The sequence below is a fragment of the Myxine glutinosa genome, chromosome 1 (genome assembly GCF_964187855.1).
Source record: "Myxine glutinosa chromosome 1, kmMyxGlut1.1, whole genome shotgun sequence".
Lineage (NCBI taxonomy): Eukaryota > Metazoa > Chordata > Myxini > Myxiniformes > Myxinidae > Myxine > Myxine glutinosa.
In genome coordinates this window covers 376180252-376203364 of record NC_136261.1, presented here as the reverse complement: position 1 = coordinate 376203364, position 23113 = coordinate 376180252, and the positions used below count along the sequence as shown (strand labels likewise).

The 23113-nt window shown below is 47.1% G+C and overlaps 1 protein-coding gene across 4 annotated transcripts in view; it reads left to right on the top strand.

Annotated features, from left to right (window-relative positions):
* LOC137415487 (ubiquitin carboxyl-terminal hydrolase 15) overlaps positions 1 to 23113 on the top strand; it is a 102960-nt gene that overhangs the window by 15711 nt on the left and 64136 nt on the right. For 3 of the 4 annotated variants that reach the window (XM_068101097.2, XM_068101106.2, XM_068101090.2), the window contains one exon: positions 8468 to 8626. In XM_068101097.2, coding sequence (XP_067957198.2) covers positions 8468 to 8626 — 159 coding nt within the window. Of the gene's footprint in view, positions 1 to 8467; positions 8673 to 23113 lie in introns of all 4 variants that reach the window. The other variant, XR_013621849.1, reaches the window with a different exon arrangement.

Genomic DNA, 23113 nt, shown 5'->3' with positions numbered 1-23113 from the left:
GTCGTCCTTTCCGCATATCTCGTGGGATTATAAGTTGGAGAGACGGTCGTGATGGCGGGGAGGGGGTTAGAATTCTCTCAAGCATGGATTCAACCTGTGTCCTTATAAAAGGTCTTTGTCCGAGGTCACCGAGTTTGATCGGTGCAGCCGTGCAGTTATCGGTGCAGCCGTTTGTGCGGCACCCGGGAAAACAACATCGTCACAAGGAAAACATCGTCACAATGAACGCTATGCGAACGCGAATGTTTTGCGGGAGTCCAAACCTGAGAATGCTGCAGACTAGAGCTGAAATTGGGAAAACTAAATAGCCTATTTTACTCCTGGAGATCCCAGGATTATCCACCCAAAATATCGTGGAGATCGGTACAGCAGTTTTTACGGTACCTTCGAACAGACGGACGGACATTTGGTGAATTATAGTAAAGATGTGAAAAATGTTAGGCATGGGTAATCTGTGGGTTAGATGCAAATTTAAGGGTGAATTTTGTGAAGAGAAATGGTGGACACTGTTTTGTGACACCATTAGTGATCCAGGTGTGCTCGACCAAAGGAATAAAAATTCATAGGTTAGCAAGACACAGCCTTCAACTGGTTGCGGGGGCCACTGTGCCGATATTTGGGACGCGGGATCATGGGGATGGAGTTGGGGGGTCTGAGGGTCAACGTGGTGCTATGGGTGTCCGAGGGGTGTGGACCATGTCTTCTGGGTGGGTCTCCTGGTGGAGCATGGCTGTCGACTGGACCTTGGTCTGGTCAAGTGTGGGTGAGCACTGGGGGGGCTGCAGTTCTGTAGTCGGACTGGGGGATGATGTGGAGGTGCAGGGGACGTGGCTGTTGGGATGCCACGCACTGCGACCGTGCCCCCCCAGGGCCGAGGTTGTGTGTGCAGTAGTGTGTGCTGTGGCAGCAAGTGCTCACCACATTGGCCAGCTGGGGCTGGTGCAGCTGTGTTCCTCACATGGGGGCCGAAGGATGGATGGTGGGTCGCACCCTTATGGACACTCATGGGCCATGTTGGCGTTTTGACTGCTCACCTTGTCCCGATGACTCTTGCACGGTAGAGGTGCAGAGCTGTCGTGGTCACAGGTAGTTGTGTAGTGATGATCACCGTTGGATGCGGATCCACATACCTGCCAGTATAGTGGGGAGAAAAGATAAATTTTGTGAAATTTGATAGGCCCAAGGATACATTTTGGGATTTTGTGGGTGGATTGCACTTTGGACCTGACCAACCGGTAGTTACCTGCACTTGAGGTGAGTGTTGGATGAGTACTGTCCCAGGCTTCAGGACTTGCTTAATGGAAATTTTGGGGGACATGTAATTTGGAGTTGGGAGGCGGGTGAGTGTGATGACATGGCCGGTGAGGGGATGGAATGGGGGCCACACAGTGTCTTGTGGGTGGCGTATGTTTTTGTGTCGTGGTGATGTGTTTCTATGTGGTCGTGAGAGTGGAAACTGAGGATGTGATGATTATTGGAGACAATGAGGGGTGATTATTGTGCTTTTGGAAATGTGTAATGGCAAAGGTGAATGGGGAAATTTCACATGCAGCAGGCCATGGCAAGCCTTGTAACATCTTTTACACCATCTTTGGAATTGTGCTGAGTTGTGTTGAGAATTGAATGGTAGCGGGGGAGGAAGTGTGTTTTGGGGTCTTGTGGGTGGGGAAGTTGTGTGTGTCGGCAGGTACAGATCAAGCTCTGAGGAGCGATGCCTGCAGCCCCCCTCTGCGGCAATTACCCCTGGCAGCCGGTGGTATCTGGAAATTGGAGCTCGTCGGTGGAGGGTCTGGTTGGGCGCCGTGGGGTGAGGGAGTCCCCCGGTGACCCGTGTAGCTGCGCGGAAGCAGGAGGCCAGGGAGGAGCCTGGTGTGTGTGGAGACTCTCACCGACGAGGTAACGGCGGAAAGGGGCTGTTGGGCTGTCACGGGGCCAAGAGGTAAAGGGGGGGGGGGGAGGGGGGGCAATGAACTTGTAAGTCGGTTGCCTTGTGTTTGGGACTGCAGGCACCACAGCCTGAAGCGCCCCCACCATCTTTTTGTGCGGTTCCTCCCCGCTGCCTAGTTGAGGAATGCACACATGTGAATGACATCAATGCCATCGTCCTGCAGGGGGGTGAAATAAGTGCTTTGTTGATTTTTCAAATGCAGTAATGAGTGGTGGAATGAGAATGAGTGGTTAAGGGGTTTGTGTTGCATGAATGTGGGCGAAATCCACCGAGCCATGTCACTCACCTGCAACATCTGGACAGGGCCCGTGGAAATTTAGGGGCGCATTGGGGATGGCCCCGCAGGTAAGGTTATGTCTTGTGGCATCCACCGGGGGACGTGGTCTGTAGACCGGGGTATGTAAAAATGTGTAGAGTTTTTGAATTTTGTAAGTTAATTAAGTTTTATGGTTAAGGTAGATTTTGGTGTGTTGTTTGTTTCCTCCCTCCGCAGGAACAAAGAAGATCAATGTACATACATGAATGCATGACTGTTAAGGGGTTTAGAATGTTAAGGAATTATAGGTAAGTAGTCCGACTCACTTCCCACAGCCCTCCTGATTTATTTCATAGGTTAATTAAGTGAGACAGTAAGCGTTAAGACTAGGATGGTATCGCCTGCAGTGAACCTTGCAGGATCTACGGTTCCGGGGTGGGGGGGGGGGGGGGGGGGGCTGTGTTATGTCTGGCGGGTAGTGATATGCAGAGCAGATAGAGCTGAGTAGGTAACATGCTTCATGGTGTCGCGGTAAGAAAAACTACCTGTAATAAGTTCTTCATGTGTAGGCGTATTGTCGGTTAAGATGTATACTTGTGAATCTACCTGGAGGTTTGAGTGATAAGTAGTGTTGGGATTAAGGAGTAGTGCCCCTGTGTGTCCTCACCTGGTTAGCCAAACCTTTGTCCCTTTTGGCACTGCACACCACATAGACATTCCGACGGGTCCTTTGCGCAACACTAAAGAACGCCCTCCTCCCTGACATGACTTAGGAAGAAACCAGGCTAGGACACCGCCGATAATGGCCGCCGCCACCTACACCTCCGGAGAGGCCTATCCACCTCGATCAGCAGGCGCTATGACCACGGAGTAGGGGATGGGAGTGGGAGTGACGCAGTGGGCGTGCACCTGGGCGAGTCGGTGGAGGAGACTAATTGGTTGGCAGTGCGCCAAGGCTGACGTGACGGGCCGGCAGAGATTAACGAGCACCGAACGCGAGTTGTGAGTTGGATCCCGAGTTGAGAGGGCAGTTGGATCCTGAGTCAGTCGAGTTGGATCCCGAGTTTGACTTTTTGTGCACAGAGTTGAGCCCCGGTGCGAGTCGAGTTGAGAGGGCAGTTCAGAGATCCCGAGTGAGTTACGCACGAGTTGAGCAGTTGCGCACTAGTGAGATTCATGGCCCTGGCAGTTTCGTGAGATCCCTAGTTGCGTTGGCTCGCAGATTCCAATGAGATTCCTAGCAGATTCCTGGAAGATTCACGGCCTGAGTTGGCCGTCCCGGTGAGATCCGAGTTGGCTTGTTGACCGTGTACGAGGGTCGACCTCGTGGTGATCGGTGCTTGGTGCATGGTGCTCGGTGCTTTGGAACTTGGAGCGAGGCGTTCCACGGAATGAAAGGAGCCGTGTGTTGGACGGCGGCCAAAGCCAACGACAAAGACCAGATGAGACCGAGTTGCGCGTTCACCAGTACATGACGTGTTCTTTTCCTTAATTCAGATTCCCTCATTTGTATTTGATATCTGTCATGTGCGGGATCCCAATTTAGACATTAGATTTACCGGCGCGTGCTTTTCCTGCCCCTGCCTTTATTTAATAAACCCTTGCATTATTTTTGTACATATACCTGAACGCAGTTTTCCGGGTGATTGATTTAAACAGGTACGGCTGCAGGGCTCTCGCCGCGCCCCTCCATCCCGCGCACTTTGTGTAGCTTTTTGGAATCCGCCATTGAGTTTTCGCCTCAGGGGTTAAGGCCTTCACGATCGGCATGCGTGACCCCCTGATATGAATTAAAGGCGGTTGCGTGACAATATGTATTGATACGTTTTTAGGGGGTCGGCAATGATTACCTTAGTCCTGGTAGAGTGCTCTTACTGTCGTGAAGAAGAAGAAACCCCATGTATTATAAGTAGGAAATTTGTTTCGACCAGATGTCATGTAAGCGCTTTGCTTTGTTCCCATCACGAGGGGTGGGTTTATGTTAATTCATTAGGGATTATGGGTAATTAATCCCCTGCATGTAATGGCCTCTGTTTGTTTTTCCTCTGTTGCTTATGATACCAGCAGCACACACACATAGCCAGGAAATCTCGCATCGATAACACTAAATAAAATTTACCCGGAACAAGACATTGAACAATACTGCTGGCACTGCCAGCCATGACATCACCACATCCAGCAGGCAGGGCCGTAAGGCCATGCCCCGAAGAAGAGTGAGTGGTCCGGGATTGATTGGCGCAAGGATGGGACTAGGGGATTGGTGGAGCAGGCACGCGTGACGTCAGAGCCTTGAGTATAAAAGAACACTCTCCCCGACATTTTCCTCTCACTTATTGGCTGTCTCTCATGCTCTGGCTTTGGTGGTGAGCGGTGACGATTTCGAATCTCACTCTGCTTCGGGATTTTACGGCGAACGGTCGGAGTTCATAGCGAGCGCTTCTGCGCGAGGGGGATTCATTGACGAGCACATGTACATATTGTAGCGCTTTTGCGCCGGCGACATTGGAAGTCTGGACGATCGGGAGGATGAGCGCGGCTGAGTGAATGAGGGTTGCTAGAGTGAGATGTGCATAGAAAAAGTTTCGGGAACTAAGTGGCGTGCTGACAAGGAGGTGAGTGTCATTGAAGCTGAAGGGAAAGGTGTATGCTGCATGTGTGAGAAGTGTTATGATTTATGGGAGCGAGACATGGGTAATGAACGTAGAGCAGCAACGAAGGCTGGAAAGGGTGGAAATGCGAATGGTTCGATGGATGTGCGGAGTATCGTTGAGAGAGAGGAAGACAAATGATGAATTGCGAAAGATGATGGGAATATTGCCTGTGATTGATGCTGTGAAGAGGAACAGGCTGAGATGGTTTGGTCATGTGTTGAGGAAGGATGAAAGTGACTGGTTGAGAAGAGTGATGGAAATGAATGTAGAAGGAAGTACAGGACGGGGAAGACGAAGAAAGACTTAGCTAAATGTGGTGGAGAAGAAATGTGGGCAAGAGGGGAGATGGAGATGAAGAAAATAGGGCAAAATGGAGAAGATTGTCATGGGGGCCCGCAAGGCTGTCCCCCGCTCCAGCAGGGAAGATGGCCTTAAAATGCATTGTGTGTGTGTGTGTGTGTGTGTGTGTGTGTGTGTGTGTGTGTGTGTGTGTGTGTGTGTGTGTGTGTGTGTGTGTGTGTGTGTGTATATGTGTGTGTATATATATAATTATATATACAGTCACGTGAAAAACTAAGTACACCCCATGTAAAGTTTTGACTTTTTCAACATATTTCAACATACAGCTATTTGATCTTCATTTCAACAATATTGATAGATAAAGGTGATATAATATAACAACTTTCATGAAACATTTACATTTTGTAGTCCATTGTATAATTTAAATAGACATAAATGCAAATTTAGCATGTGGAAAAAGTAAGTACACCCCTACATTTATCACTACTTCAAATACCTAAAATTAGAATCAGGTGCACCAGCTCAGGTGCAAATGATTAGAACATCGTTAGAGAGGATCTTGGAGGAACCTGTCTTATTTAAACCTCAGACATTTAGGTTGATTTGCTCTTTGTTGTTGAAGTGTGCGGCGTCACCATGCCTAGATCAAAAGAGCTCTCTGAGGCCTTCAGAAAGAAGGTTATAGATGCCTACGAGTCGGAAGGGATTTAAAAAGATCTCCAAACAATTTGAAATCGATCATTTGACTGTCCGGAAGATCATCTACAAGTGGAGAAGATTCCAAACAACTGCCAACTTGTTCAGGCCAGGCCGCGCCGGCAAGTTCAGCCCGAGAGCAGACCGCAAGATGCTGGAAGAAGTCTCTATGAACCCCAGAATGTCATCACGGGACCTACAGGTAGCTCTTGTCACTGTTGATGTAAAAGTGAACGAGTCTACCATTGGAAAGAAGCTGCACAAATTTGATCTACATGGGAGGTGTGCCAGGAGGAAACCTTTGCTGTCCAGAAAGAACATCAGGGCAAGACTAACGTTTGCCAATGAACACCGTGGCAAAGACCAGCACTTCTGGAACAATGTGCTCTGGACAGATGAGTCAAAGGCAGAGCTATTTGGCCACAGTACCAGAAGACATGTTTGGTGAAAACCAAAGACAGCATTTGACCACAAGAACCTGATACCAACTGTAAAGCATGGTGGTGGAAATATTATGGTTTGGGGCAGCTTTGCTGCATCAGGACCTGGGCAGCTCACCATCATAGAATCCACAATGAATTCTTCATTGTACCAGAGGGTGCTTGAGGATAATGTGAGGCCATCTGTCGGAAAGTTGAAGCTCAACCGAAGGTGGACCTTGCAGCATGACAATGACCCTAAACATACCAGTAAATCCAACAAAGAATGGCTGAAAAGAAAGAAATGGAGGGTTCTGAAATGGCCAAGTCAAAGCCCGGATCTAAATTCCATCGAGATGTTGTGGGGGGGATTTGACACGAGCTGTGCATGCAAGAAACCCCTCAAACATCCCACAGCTGAAAGAATTCTGCATGGAAGAGTGGGCAAGAATTTCTCCCAGTCGATGTCAGAGACTGGTAGAGAGTTATAAGAAACGCCTACTTGAGGTTGTTTCTGCCAAAGGGGGCAATACCACCTATTAGAGCCAAGGGTGTACTTACTTTTTCCACATGCGAAATTTGCATTTATGATTATTTAAATCATACAATGGACTACAAAATGTAAATGTTTCATGATATTTGTTATATTATATCACCTTTATCTATCAATATTGTTGAAATGAAGATCAAATAGCTGTATGTTGAAATATGCTGAAAAAGTCAAAACTTTACATGGGGTGTACTTACTTTTTCACGTGACTGTATATACAGTGCATTCAGAAAGTATTCAGACCCATTCACCTTTTTACAATTTGTTATGTTGCAGCCTTATGCTGAAATCGTTTAAATTCATTTTTTCCCTCGTCAATCTACACTCAATACCCCATAATGACAAAGAGAAAACAGGATTTTAGAAAGTTTTGCAAATTTATTAAAAATTAAAAACTGAAATATCGCATTGACATAAGTATTCCTACCCTTTGCTATGACACTTGAAATTTAGCTCAGGTGCCTCCCATTTCTCTTGATCATCTTTGAGATGTTTCTACACCTTGATTGGAGTCAACCTGTGGTAAATTCAATTGATTGGACATGATTTGGAAAGGCACACACCTGTCTATATAAGGTCTCACTGCTGACAATGCATATCAGAGCAAAAACCAAGCCATGAGGTCGAAGGAACTGCCTGCAGAGCTCAGAGACAGGATTGTGTCGAGGCACAGATCTGGGGAAGCCTACAAAAAAAATTCTGCTGCATTGAAGGTTCCCAAGGTTAGGGTTTTTTTTTTTCTGGGAGTGGAGGCGGTTTTGTTGTTGTCTGTGTTCTCACTGGCTGGGGGTGGGGGTACTATGCATCCGGGTGTAGCTGCTGCATGTGGAAGCGCATGTGCCCCTGCTGGTCCACCTTAGCTGACTGTATCGAAGTTGAAGGGCCGTAACTGGATGATGCTGAACACCTCGACTGAGGACCTGGTCAGTAAGGCACACTTTTGACCAGGTGTGTTTTGAAATGAAATATATATATATAATATAATATTTCATCAACTATTGGTGGTGAAATATTGCAATTTTCTAGTGAAGGATTAAAGATGATCCTCAGTGACAACACCATTTGTGATGGCTTGCTCACCTCTGGATTGCATTCTCTCCATGCTGATTTAGATGTATATTCATTCATTCATATTCCACACAAACTCGCATTCTGATGCTTTTCCAACAGGGGACACCACATCCTCAATGTGAAGACGAGGCATTGAGTAGGACTCGATGAATACAAAAAATCGATGGTTAATCGGTTTTCAATTGTTTATAACTCTACCATGGGAACCAAAAAGATGATCCGGGAATCACAGTATTTTTGGAGAAATGTTTATTCCTCAACTTCAGTCGCGGTTAAAAAAAAACTTGATGAGTGATGTGATGTCTGGGTCCGATTGCACCAGGCTATTGGAGAAAATACTTTTTTTGCACAAAGTGCGTTATTTAGGGCGTAAAACTGTTGTTGAGTTCAGTGTATCAAATTAAAACATATTTTGTCTCTCGTGAGTTGTGTTAATGGTAATGCTGACCGAGAATGACAAGCTGGTCACCGAGCCAGACATGGGATTATATCGCAGTCTTGTTGCACAAGTTTGTGTAAACGCTTCTTTACTTTATTCCCAATTCCTTCTTTCCTTTTTTTTCCTCCTGAATATAGACGCTGGTTGGGAAATTTGCTCCACAGTTCTCCGGCTATCAGCAACAAGATTCCCAGGAGCTCCTGGCATTCCTTCTCGATGGCCTGCACGAGGACCTGAACAGGATCGTCAAGAAACCTTACGTGGAGCTGAAGGATGCAGATGGGCGGCCCGATGAGGTCGGTACCTCGTGCTGCTAGACCATGGCAATGCTAACAACGCCCGGTACTTGTCATTTTTATCTTCTGGACAAGACGCAGTATCTTAGCACTTACAGGACATGCAAAGGAAATGCTAAACGGTTGTCTAACGGTACTCTAAAAACAACTAGGGATGGTTTTGCCACCTCTGGTTATTTTTCTCTGCTTTTCGCATCTTGTCAATTTAGAGCTTTCTAAAACATTTAGTCATTGATCTCCATTCATCTTTTATGCCAGACAATGAACAGGAATTTTGCTCCAGGAAATTTCACAATATATCTGTTTGCTTTTTGCTCCAGGAAAAAAACCGTGAATTCGTGAATATTGATTAACAAACTGCGAACATCCCCCTGAAATTATCTCTCTATTGTATAGTTTGTGGTTATATATATATATATAAATATATATATATATATATATATATTATATAATATATATGTATGTATGTATATATATATATATATATATATATATATATATATATGTATATATGTATATATGTATATATGTATATATGTATATATGTATATATGTATATATGTATATATGTATATATATATATATATATATATATATATATATATATATATATATATATATATGTATATATGTATATATGTATATATGTATATATGTATATATGTATATATATATATATATATATATATATATATATATATATATATATATATATATATATATATATATATAACACACACACACACACACACTAGCAGAAGTACCCGGCATTGCCGGGCGGGGGAGGGGAGGGGGAAGGGCAGGGGAGGGGAACGGGGGTAGAGAGAGCCCCTTGGTAAAGCGAGCAATTTTTTTTTTTCATAGCGTCATAGCGATTTTTTTTTTCATAGTGTCATAGCGTTCATAGCGTCATAGCGATTTTTTTTTTCAAACCAGTCATAGCGGTCATAGCTTCATAGCCTCATATCGTTCATAGCGTTCATAGTGTCATCGCGTTCATAGCGTTTCATAGCGTCATAGCAATTTTTTTTTTCAAACCGGTCATAGCGGTCATAGCGGTCATAGCTTCATAGCCTCATATCGTTCATAGTGTCATAGCGTTCATAGCGTTTCATAGCGTCATAGCGATTTTTTTTTTCAAACCGGTCATAGCGGTCATAGCTTCATAGCCTCATATCGTTCATAGCGTTCATAGTGTCATAGCGTTCATAGCGTTTCATAGCGTCATAGCGATTTTTTTTTTTCAAACCGGTCATAGCGGTCATAGCTTCATAGCCTCATATCGTTCATAGCGTTCATAGTGTCATCGCGTTCATAGCGTTTCATAGCGTCATAGCAATTTTTTTTTTCATAGCGTCACATCGTTCATAGCGGTCATAGCTTCATAGCGTCATAGCGTTCATGGTGTCATAGCGTTCATATCGTTCATAGCGTCATCGCATTCATAGCGTTTCATAGCGTCATAGCGATTTTTTTTTGTCATAGCGTCATATCGTTCATACCGTTCATAGCTTCATAGCGTTTCATAGCGTCATAGCGTCATAGCGTTCATAGCGTCATAGCGATTTTTTTTTTCATAGCGTCATAGCGTTCACAGCGTCATTGCGTCATAGCGTCATCACGTGATCGCTCTGAGCGAATCAGCGCCCACCTGCTCTGATTCCGTTGATTCCGTGCGCTGAAATGCGCTGAGGTAAATATGAATAAAAAATATGGATCGTCAAATATTTTGAGTTCAGCCATGTTCGTCCCAGGCTCAATGGCCATGTCTATGCCAAATACCAAGCACGTAAGCCTCTCCGTTTAGGAGTCTATCGGTAACATTACACACACACACACACACACACACACACACACACACACACACACACACACACACACACACACACACACACACACACAGTGTTTTATATATATAGATTGCAGGAGGAGGTGGTGGTCGACTCCAAGGGATCTGAGTGATATTTAGTATTGTAGGAGGAGGTGGTGGTCGATTCCAAGGGATCTGAGTGATATATAGTATTGTAGGAGGGGGTGGTGGTCGATTCCAAGGGATCTGAGTGATATATAGTATTGTAGGAGGGGGTGGTGGTCGATTCCAAGGGATCTGGGTGATATTTAGTATTACAGGAGGAGGTGGTGGTCGATTCCAACGGATCTGAGTGATATATAGTATTGTAGGAGGAGGTGGTGGTCGATTCCAAGGGATCTGGGTGATATTTAGTATTGTAGGAGGGGGTGGTGGTCGATTCCAAGGGATCTGAGTGATATATAGTATTGTAGGAGGAGGTGGTGGTCGATTCCAAGGGATCTGAGTGATATATAGTATTGTAGGAGGGGGTGGTGGTCGATTCCAAGGGATCTGGGTGATATTTAGTATTGCAGGAGGAGGTGGTGGTCGATTCCAAGGGATCTGAGTGATATATAGTATTGTAGGAGGAGGTGGTGGTCGATTCCAAGGGATCTGGGTGATATTTAGTATTGTAGGAGGGGGTGGTGGTCGATTCCAAGGGATCTGGGTGATATTTAGTATTGCAGGAGGAGGTGGTGGTCGATTCCAAGGGATCTGAGTGATATATAGTATTGTAGGAGGAGGTGGTGGTCGATTCCAAGGGATCTGAGTGATATATAGTATTGTAGGAGGAGGTGGTGGTCGATTCCAAGGGATCTGGGTGATATTTAGTATTGCAGGAGGAGGTGGTGGTCGATTCCAAGGGATCTGGGTGATATTTAGTATTGTAGGAGGGGGTGGTGGTCGATTCCAAGGGATCTGGGTGATATTTAGTATTGTAGGAGGGGGTGGTGGTCGATTCCAAGGGATCTGGGTGATATTTAGTATTGTAGGAGGGGGTGGTGGTCGATTGTGAGGGATCTGAGTCATATTTAGTATTGTAGGAGGAGGTGGTGGTCGATTGTGAGGGATCTGAGTGATATTTAGTATTGTAGGAGGTGGTGGTGGTCGATTGTGAGGGATCTGAGTGATATTTAGTATTGCAGGAGGAGGTGATGGTGTTCGATTGTGAGGGATCTGAGTGATATTTAGTATTGCTGGAGGAGGAGGAGGTGGTCGATTCCAAGGGATCTGGGTGATATTTAGTATTGTAGGAGGAGGTGGTGGTCGATTCCAAGGGATCTGGGTGATATTTAGTATTGTAGGAGGGGATGGTGGTCGATTGTGAGGGATCTGAGTGATATTTAGTATTGTAGGAGGGGGTGGTGGTCGATTGTGAGGGATCTGAGTGATATTTAGTATTGTAGGAGGAGGTGGTGGTCGATTCCAAGGGATCTGGGTGATATTTAGTCTTGTAGGAGGGGGTGGTGGTCGATTCCAAGGGATCTGAGTGATATATCGCATTGTAGGAGGAGGTGGTGGTCGATTCCAAGGGATCTGAGTGATATATAGTATTGTAGGAGGAGGTGGTGGTCGATTCCAAGGGATCTGGGTGATATTTAGTATTGCAGGAGGAGGTGGTGGTCGATTCCAAGGGATCTGGGTGATATTTAGTATTGTAGGAGGGGGTGGTGGTCGATTCCAAGGGATCTGGGTGATATTTAGTATTGTAGGAGGGGGTGGTGGTGGTCGATTGTGAGGGATCTGAGTGATATTTAGTATTGCAGGAGGAGGAGGTGGTGGTCGATTCCAAGGGATCTGGGTGATATTTAGTATTGTAGGAGGAGGTGGTGGTCAATTCCAAGGGATCTGGGTGATATTTAGTATTGTAGGAGGGGGTGGTGGTCGATTGTGAGGGATCCGAGTGATATTTAGTATTGCAGGAGGAGGTGGTGGTGGTCGATTGTGAGGGATCTGAGTGATATATATAGATAGTCTGAACAAGGAACATCACGTGATCGCTCTGAGCGATCGATTGCAACTCTGCGTCCTGTCGTGGGCGTGGCCAACGTGGCCTCATGCTCCCAGGTGATTGGCTAACTCGAGCTCGAGAGAGCCATAATGCGCTACGTTATGGCAAAAAATATGAATCTAAAGATGAAAGGGAAAAAAACCTATGTGGTGTGAATGGCAATGTTCGTCGCTTAAATGTGAAAAAAGGCAATTGCTTTTCGCTCTGAAATACGTGCGAACACGTAACTGAGTTAATGGCGGCAGGGAACATCACGTGATCGCTCTGAGCGAATCAGCGCGCTGCTCTGCGACCGGTCAGATTCCGGTCATAATATTTCGCGCTGAGATAAAAAAATATGGTAAAAGCATATTATGAAATAAATTTTTAGGTCAGCCATGTTCGTCCCAGGCTCAATGGCCATGTCTGTGCCAAATATCAAGTACGTGAGCCTCTCCGTTTCGGAGTCTATCGGTAACATTACATACACACACACACACACACACACACGCACAAACTGTGTTTTATATACATAGATATATACACTATACAGTCATCCCTCGCTATATCGCGGTTCACTTTTCGCGGCTTCGGTACATCGCGGGTTTTTCTCGCTCGTATATGTAAAATTATATCGCGGATTTTTCGCTATATCGCGGGATTTTGCGGTATAAATGTATTTTTATATACTATTATTTTAAATATTTTTGTGGTAAAATAAGCATTTTCTAGCCTAAAAAATTAAAAAACGTAAAGAAATAAGAAAAATACAGTTATTAAAACATATTACAAGAAATAAAATACTGTACATAGTGTACAGTAGAAGGGTAGACAAAGAGTCGTGCGTATGGAAAACGCAGATGCGGCAGCTTCCACTTGCTCTAGTTACCCACGTAATGGGTAACTAATGCTCTTTCTGGCTGTGCAGTACATTCATCATCGTCATCACCTTCATCGTCATCAGTACTGCACAGCTAATTCATCATCATCTTCATCACGCAAGTTGTAGTATTGAAGAGCCGGGGCTCTTGCTTGATACGGACGAAATGACGGGCAAGACACAAACTCGTCCGAGAAGATATTTATTCTCAAAACCAACTCGGGAACACTGAAAAGCCCGTTTTAATATCGGGCTGAATTATAAAGCACAACCAGAAACCGAAAGCCACGCCTCTCAAGCGTGGCGTGCTTCGGTGGTCACGTGATCAACAGGTGTAGCTGATTATACCCGCAAAGCGCGGCACGCTTTAGCGGTCACGTGACCAGCCACTCTCGCGCCGGGGATCCCCGCCGGTGACGTCACCGGCTGGAGCAAGGAGATTCTGATGCTGGTCTTGCTTGGGGGACCCATGGGTAGCTACAGTATCTTCAATGGTGAGTACCCATTAGAATTTTATATGTTGTTAAAATTACGTATGTTTAAGAGTGTAAAAAGTGTTTAAGAGTATAGGAAGTGTTTATAAGAGTATGGGAAAGGTTAATAAGAGTGTGAGAAAGGTTAATAAGAGTGTGGGAAAGGTTAATAAGAGTGTGGGGACGGTCATAAAGCTTTAAAATATATATAAATAATAAAATAAAAATATGGTCGCTACTTCGCGGATTTTCGTCTATCGCGGGGGGTTCTGGAACGTAACCCCCGCGATAAACGAGGGATCACTGTATATATATATATATATATATATATATATATATATATATATATATATATATATATATATATATATATTGTAACGAATTTAAGAAGTGTAACGATTTTGGAGAAAGTGTAACAAATGTGAAAAGTATGGTTTTGTTGTGTGTAACACCCTCGTAATGTAAATAATGGTCGCAGCCGTCCTCCTAGTTAATTCCATGAAACTTACACACAGGCCACGATATATCTTTTTAAATAGTTTATTTCCTTATTCTATGTAGGCTAAATATGTGTTTCCCACTAGATTGACTCTGCATTGCATCAAACGAAATAAAGCGTAGGCCCCTCCGATGATCCATGGCAGCTCAAGTGCCAGGGATTCCCCCACTTGAGCTTTCACAGCAAACGTTTATTGCAGTACTGAACTGCTGTGCAACGTAACGGCGCAGTACCTGCAGCTGCTGACCGGTTTTCGCCATTTGCGGCCATTACGAACAAGGGGAGTGGCTAGAGAAGACGGGTCGCCCCCCTCGTCATAGGGGGGAGGAGTAAGTCGGCCCCGCTCATCCAACCCAGAACAAGGGGTTTGGCTAAGAGAGGGCGGAGCGGGAACCCCCGAGAAAGTGCGCGAAGGTTCGGTGAGAAAACCAATATAAGTCGCCGCGGGACGCACTCCACTGGCTTGCTCTTGCTCCTCTTGCCCGTGCTCTTGCTCTGACCCCGTCATCTTGCTTGCTGTCCCTCGTTGTTGCTGGGAAGAAGGAAGACGCCTGAACGAGCAGGTTTGTGCGAGCCATCGTGCGACCAGCTGCGCTGCAGCTAAGGGGGCAGCTAAGGGGCCGCAGGCCACGAAAAGGACGCGCCAGGCAGCAATCCACGCTGGACCCTCCATTGCCTCCCAAAAACAACCATCCATCCTCAAGCCATACCTGCCTGCAATATCCCCCGTGTAAGTGTGAACGTCGTCTGTCCTAATCGTTGTCCTGGGGTTAAGTAAATTGACTAGTATAAGCTAACGATGCACTGTGTGACTGCTTCTTCCATCCATTGCTTGTAAATAATTTTGATCGCTCCTTCTTTTTGCTTGTGTGTATAATAAATCCTGTTATTCCTCTGTACTCTGTCTTCTTCTCTCTTCCTTCTCTTTCGGTCGCTTTAGAGGTTTCCAAATTGAATATCTGTGGTGCGATCTGGTCAACGTTGGGGGAGTCGGGCCAATCGGGGATCCTGTAACGGTCGCGGTGGACCATCCGCTCGGCCCAAAGTAACATCTAAACCGCGTCCGTAACAATATATATATATATATATATATTGTTGCAGAAACGGGGGAGGGCTCTCCCGTTAGCAAGGGGTGGTTAGCCCCTTGTCCTGTTAAGCTGGCCGGCTCCCTGGAACTATCCCGCTTCTTCGTGGGGTGAGATTGGCCGAGGTGATTGGTCAAGGGAGTCCCGTACACCTCCGCCAACCTCTCCACGAAGCCGGTGGATAGCCCCGTTCGAGACCACGGGCAAGATGTTATTTGCCGAGCGGGTTAGCAGCCCGCGGTTCGAACCATTAGCAACTACTACACCCGATTCCTATGCGTTGGCCAAATCGTGCCACAGGTGTTCAATGATGGAAATCACAAAGACGAACGGATGTGAAGAAAGGAAGGCAAAGGTAGGAAGAACAGGGATTTATTACTAATTATGTACAAGTCAAAGAAACCAAGGGAGAAGGAAAGAAAACGAAAGTAATTTTCAGAAGAGGAAGACACAGTGCAATTCTGGCTTATCTATACAGTCTTACTTATACCCCAGACAACACAGACAAACAGACGACAGTCAGACTTACACGAATGGGGAATGAAGGCAGGAATGAGTGGAAGGAAGGGGAGGAAGGTTCAGCTGGACGCTGGCTGGAGCTTGAATTCCGCACAGGACTTTGGGCTGGAAGTCGACGGCCACCGATGTCCCCGCAATCTGGTTCCCGCGTAGCAGCGGGTCGAACTGCGCGTCAAAGCTGCGCGCGCGCCGGGGCTGGTTGCAAACAACGTCTCCTCTCTTCAAACCTTCAATCTTCTGATAACTCAACTCAACTCAACTGAGGTCAACCCAACTCAACTCAGCTCCTCCTCAACCGAACTGCTCGGTGCCACCTCCTCACTCATCTCTTCCAGCAGTGCCTCCCAACCTCCTTTTATGAGGCGCGTGGCGATCAAGCCACCGGCCTTTTGGACACGCCCATTGGTGAGCTCGCCTCGGCCTTGATTGGTCGCGAGGGCTCACCGATCCTGCCCCTTGATGAGGCGTTGGCAAAGCCACGCCTTGTTCCTGGCGCTTGGCTGACTCCTCCCACCTTCCGCTCCGAGATGACCTCGTGTTCAATGGAGTTTGCAGTTGGCAATTGAAAGGGGATTTGGGGCAATTGAAAGGGGATTCTACCTTAGTTCATTTGGTGCAATGCAGAGTCAATTAATGGGAAACAGAGCCTTAAACTAGAACACATAATATGGAAATAACTATAGAGAGGTTCTATGGTGGCCTACATGCTTGTACATGGACTAGCTAAGGGGACGACCTTTGACCTTTACACAAATGGAGGTATTTACAAGAATCATTACAATTTACAGAGGGTGATATTTACAACAATTACAACGTGCAGGATTTTCAAATCCGCAACACGGCACCCTCATCCTCCAGGCACGTCCCGGGCCTATAAAACTTTAACTTAATGTGACACGCAGGTGTAATTCCCTCTACAATTAATCTGACCCTGAATGTGACAGTTTTAAAACACAAATAAGTATGTCCCGCTGTTGCATTGCACCCTACCTAACAGATTCACGCCCACAGCTAACCGAATTGCGGAATTAATTCTCAAACTAAACATGTACGGTGGGGAGCATTATTTACAAGTGACGCTAATTGTATTTACACTGCAACCCAGGACCTGCGATTTCCTTTGGGGGAAACAAAAAGAAAATCCTGTGGGAGGGGAGGAGACAGCATGCACTGCATCGACGCACGAGCACCAATAAAGAGCACCAAAGCACCATAAAGCACTATCCAGTGATCATTTCACACATGTCCATACCAAAAAAAAACAACCTGTTGACTGGGTTCTTGCTCTTCGACTCCCTCTGCTGGCCGTTGTCGTTCTTGATGTTATCTTTCTTCGTGTTGTTCTTTGCTTGCAGCCTATTTGTAATAATAATAAATAAAAAGCACAAACGTGTCCATTTCTATTTATGGCCCACAGGGGCCGACTCTGGGTGGTTCACCTGTGGGCTTGGTGCCACCTCACCGAGGTCCGCAAGCAAGATCTTCCTCTGGCCAACCTGGCCGGTCCCAGCAGAGGGGCCATGCCGCAAAGCTTGTGGTCCATAAGTGGTGCTTGGCCACAGACTGTGGTCCATAAGTGGTGCGTGGATGCAGGCAGCTGGTTGCGGGGATTCAGGCACACAATGGCGCACTCCCGCACGCTCCCCTCAGTGCCCAGAGAGCACGATCCACGGGTCGGGGAAGGAAGGCAGAGAAGACAGGTTAGCGAGGGGTAAGGTCACAAGGGTACACATCAACAAGGTAATGCAAGGTGAGGTACGCACGGAGAGCGAAGTAAGAAGGCTCGTCACTACCGTACGTAACCCCCCTCCCCCCCCCCCCCCCCCCCTCCGTCACCTACTCTACCCTTGCCCTTACCCCATATTTACAAAATCTACACACTTACCAATTCGTCACTAATGTCACGTCTTCCCCACATCTCCCAATACCAAATTCGTCACAATCCTATTGTCTACCCAAATTTGCCATCACCAATTCATCATCAATCCCTCTTAAGGAGGAAGAGATGGAACATCCAGCACAATGTCACACCCACGTCGTGATGCGTCTCACATTTCCAAAACATCTGCACAAAAATAATAAAATAACAAACCATGGCACGGTGTGGAGTCCTGTCACCCCAGGTGAGTGGATGTAGATGGTGCGAGGAGATTCGCAATCCTAACTATCTTCTAAATGACTTTAATACACTTTACACTACCCGGGGTCTTTCCCTGCCAATCCATTAGCCATCTTACTCAATGTGGTTTTAAGAACCAAATTCCCATTGACCAAGCTGTGGTGCTTCATCAATTTGGGGTCTCACTCCCCCGGTTCAACTCCCTGTGCCTTTGCACAATTTCAGGACTGGGTCGTGTGGCTCTCCCATCAGGTCTACCCACCTGCACACCTCCACCACTGCAGTTGCCTCTGAGCTTACCTGCTCCTTACCTAACCTGTCTAACTGGGGAAGGCCCTCTGGCGCTCTCCCCACTCGGTGCCCTCTCTGGCACTGGGCTACCCGGGTCCGTCCTCCGGATCCTCGGGCCCCATCCACAACTCTAACGGCTTCCAGAGCCCACCTGCGGCCTCACCTGGCCGACATCCTCACAGTGGCGGAGTCCCCATTTAACTACACACACTAACAGGCCACACGCCCAGCCATTTCCATGTCACTAATGCACCCATCCAAACACCATTCTTCCACACGCACCACAGATGCCAATATCCAACCACAATTTACCTATACCCTCTACCTAACTCTTAAACTACCCTCCCCGGGTATTCGTGATGGCGTCCATCCTCCCCATCCACTGCCTTCGCACCATCCACTCCACTCCACAGTTTTCACCATACTCACTCCACACCATCCATTCCATACTCCATATATTCCATACCATTCATTTCATTCAACCATGCTCACCTGTATTGGCACACCTGTGCAATCACTCCTACACCTGGTGCTTCCTGCACCCTCCTTCCTCCAGGACCATTCGGTCAACACAACACACAATCGCCATTACTTACTCATACACCGCTCCATACACCTGTTCACTTGCACACCTGTGCAATCACACCTGGTGCCTCCTGCACCCTCCTTCCCCCCAGGCTTCTTCATTCAATACAATACACTCACCCACACTTTTCACAATACGCTACTGAATACACTTTTACACACACACACAGCATCATCTGATCTAACTACTCCCCTCTGAAACTCGCGCTTCCCAGTCACCCCTTATACTATTGTGCTCCCTCGTCGTTATAATCCAACTACCCTACTCTCTACGTCCCCACTACAGGTATAATGTCGCTACTTAAATCTCCAGTTACCTATGGTCAATCTTTAGATCCCTATCATTTTATCCTAACCCTCCCGGGCTAGTTTTCACTGCCATAACCCCATAACTAGTGCTCATGTGCCCCGGATGTGAGGGATGGCAGAGTTGCCATCCCACTACATCGGGCATCTTCTACTATCAATTTTGCCATCAAATTTCCTGCAAATCAAAATTTGCCAATCACTGCCAATCATTTTACCAATCATCAATTTGCCAATCATTACTGCCAATCATATTCACTATTCCAAAATTTCGGATCCAAAACACTATTACCATCACAGTCCACTATATCTGAGCCTCGGTGCATCGTTACCTCATTAAAACTCGGCTTCGCAAAGCCGAGCAATGAATTCGGGTGGTTTGGTCGCCTGCAGGTTGAGTCCGTCATGCATTCGGTTCAAGGGAGGCGGCATGCTCGGCCCGAGATTCCACGCACCATCTCGGCGCGGATCCTTGCGGTCTCCGGCCCGATGGCTCGATCCCGCCCGGCCGGAACGCCGCAACCACAAGGGGGCACCGTTCCGATCCCTCCTACCTGCCCTTGAACCGGACCGGTCGCCTTGCCCGACAAGGCCCGGACTCGACCGTGCGGGGCGGGGCCCGGCGCGGATCGCGCACGGCGGTTCCTTTGAAACTGCCGTGATTACGATCCCCGCTGGTTCCCGCAGCACCCAAAGCCAGGCACGAACCGAGAACTCGCGTCGGCTAACCGTTGGTCTAACCGCTGCTCCGGTCCACGTCGATGCCTTACTCGCATGCTCACACGCATACGCTACCCTTTTCACACTCACCAAACCCGGCGTTCCAACGCCGCCCGTACATTCCACCACCGCACTCCCTGTTACACACCACACCTCTCGCGCGCACCCTCTTGCGCACACTCATCGTTCACACACTTTGTTCCACACCTCTCCTCCGTAACACTCACCATGGGCGTGCACCCTCGCATCCACCCACTCACGCGCTTCAATGGGCTCTTCCACACCCGCGCCACAACCAACTCAGGTGTGCTTTCTCGCACACTCTCCCCGTCCATCCCAAGCATGCATCCTCGCTCCCGCTCCTCCACCAACTCTCTCCGGGTCACTCTCACCCTCGCACGTACACTCCGTATCGCTCTCACTCTCTGTGTCACACTCCGTACACTCCGACGTGCATTCCCGCTCGCACTCGGTTTTACCCCCACACTTTATAACACACTCACTCGCCGACGCACACTTTTTCCTCACACGGGTGCCATTCTTTCGTACACCACGCCCCACAGACCTCCCACAAACGCCCGGGTGCCATATCGACCCCAATCGCGCGACAATTCTTTTCGCGCCAAACACTCTCCTGCAAAATCTCCCCGCACAATATACAGCACGACTCACGTGGGGATTCTTCTCCTTCGCTCCAACACCACCTGCAAACTTTCATTGGTCTTATTAAGCACAGCATCATGATGTGAGCAGGGACTTTGCACATTTTCCATTCCTTCCTCCAACTGTTGCTCTTCTACGTCTGTCGTCTCTACAATTTCAATTCCCACTACTGCTTTTTCTTTATTCACCTCGACGACCGCTGGCTTTATTAAAATTCCCTCTACCTCAGCGGTCGCCGGCTTTTCCATACCCCGGGTCACGATGTCTACCCCAGTCATTTTAATCGCGCTTTGCTCCGCCTCGCTCAACCCGCGCTTCTCAACCCGCTTTACCTCGTCGTGCAACCCCGCAACCTTTTCGCTCAGCCTGCGGTCTCTGTCCCTCTTCATTTTTTCAGTACGACGCCTTGCTTCGTCTATTATGGCATCCATGTTAGTTTCATTTTTTTTCGCTTGTGCTAGGATTTGTGTCATGAGCATCTGCATTTCTCCCGCACTCATTTGCACAGGGGGGTAGGTCCCCGCCGCCACGTGTGAGGTGCCATCCTGTGCCCCTCCTGTAACCTCGTGCGCGAGGCCGCCATTTTGTGCGTCTGAAACCCCCGCTACCACATCCTCATTGCTCTCCTCCTCCATTTCCTCCCTGGGGTCCTGGGTCGATTCTAACCCCTCTAACTCTACCCCCACCGGCATCCGGTCACCTTGATTATCCATGGCACGATTTTTAATTTCGATGTTACTACAATTTCGGCCGCTCGTAATTTTGAGTGCGTTAAGCGCACTTCGGGTCCGAATCTCGCTCCTGACACCAATTGTTGCAGAAACGGGGGACGGCTCTCCCGTTAGCAAGGGGGTGGTTAGCCCCTTGTCCTGTTAAGCTGGCCGTCTCCCCGGTCCTGGAACTATCCCGCTTCTTCGTGGGGTGAGATTGGCCGAGGTGATTGGTCAAGGGAGTCCCGTACACCTCCGCCAACCTCTCCACGAACTTGGTGGATAGCCCCGTTCGAGACCACGGGCAAGATGTTATTTGCCGAGCGGGTTAGCAGCCCGCGGTTCGAACCATTAGCAAGTACTACACCCGATTCCTATGCGTTGGCCAAATCGTGCCACAGGTGTTCAATGATGGAAATCACAAAGACGAACGGATGTGAAGAAAGGAAGGCAAAGGTAGGAAGAACAGGGATTTATTACTAATTATGTACAAGTCAAAGAAACCAAGGGAGAAGGAAAGAAAACGAAAGTAATTTACAGAAGAGGAAGACACAGTGCAATTCTAAGCTTATCTATACAGTCTTACTTATACCCCAGACAACACAGACAAACACGACAGTCAGACTTACACGAATGGGGAATGAAGGCAGGAATGAGTGGAAGGAGTCTTGCGAGATCTCGGAGATGGTGGGAGGGATTTTCGAAGCTCCACACGGTCTCCACGTTTTTCGAAGTTAAGTCTGTTCACAATTGTATTTTGTCGAAACTGTATTTATCTTTCGGTGTGTGAAGTTATTGTGTGCAACTTTGGTTGTTTCTCGGTGTTTATCTTTCATAAATTGATCGTCTGTTTGCCGTGTCGCGAGCAAGGCCTTTGCCGCGTCGCGAACGATTTGAAATCGAAGTTAAGTGATTGTTCCCATTTGTATTTTCGTTAAAACTATATTTATTTATGGTGTTGTACGTACATTGTGTCCCGACGAAGATTTTTCGGTGCAAATCTTTCATACCTGCATTGAAAATCGTGTTAATTTGTGTCGTGTCTTGAGGCCTTGTACAGTGTACACTGTACAACCTTGAGGCTTTGTTTTTCTCTCAGCGGTCCGTCGTTTGTGATCCAATAACTTTCGTTCTCTGTATATTCCCAGTCTTTTCACCCATAGCCTACTTCCTTGTGTAAATCTCAACTCAAAAAAAAAAAAAAAAAAAACATTTCCTTCTCTGTTCTCATTCGTTTATTCATTCTTATTCGTTCGTTCGTTCTTCGACCACGTGTTTCTCCCCCATTTCCCCAGATAGTTTTCACTGTTATTAACCTTCAATGTTTACACTTTCCCCTCAAGTTATGTATTCCGTCATATTTTATAACACCTTTTTCTTCTTCTTCTTTAAAAGGCTGCTTTCGACTTGCTCACCAAATCAATTCATCCCAAAAAAAATATCCATCTCCTATAGTGCCTTTTTTCTACATTCCCTAAATTCTCCTGCACTCCATCCTCCATCCAGCGTCCTTAAACATATTTTTAACTCGAAGGTCACAAGAAACTCATTTTGCAATAAATGTTCGTTTCCCATAAATCGTACACTTTCTAAAATCCAATCTCACCCCTCCCCTCCAAATCTTCCCCATAACCCCTCCCCTCCAAATCTTCCCCATCACCCCTCCCCTCCAAATCTTCCCCATCACCCATCCCTTTCAAATCTCCCCCCTTGCCCCCTCCCTCCTAAACTACCCCCTCACCTTTCCCGCCAAGACGCCCCCTCGCCCCTCCCCTCCTAGACTCCTGCCTCACCC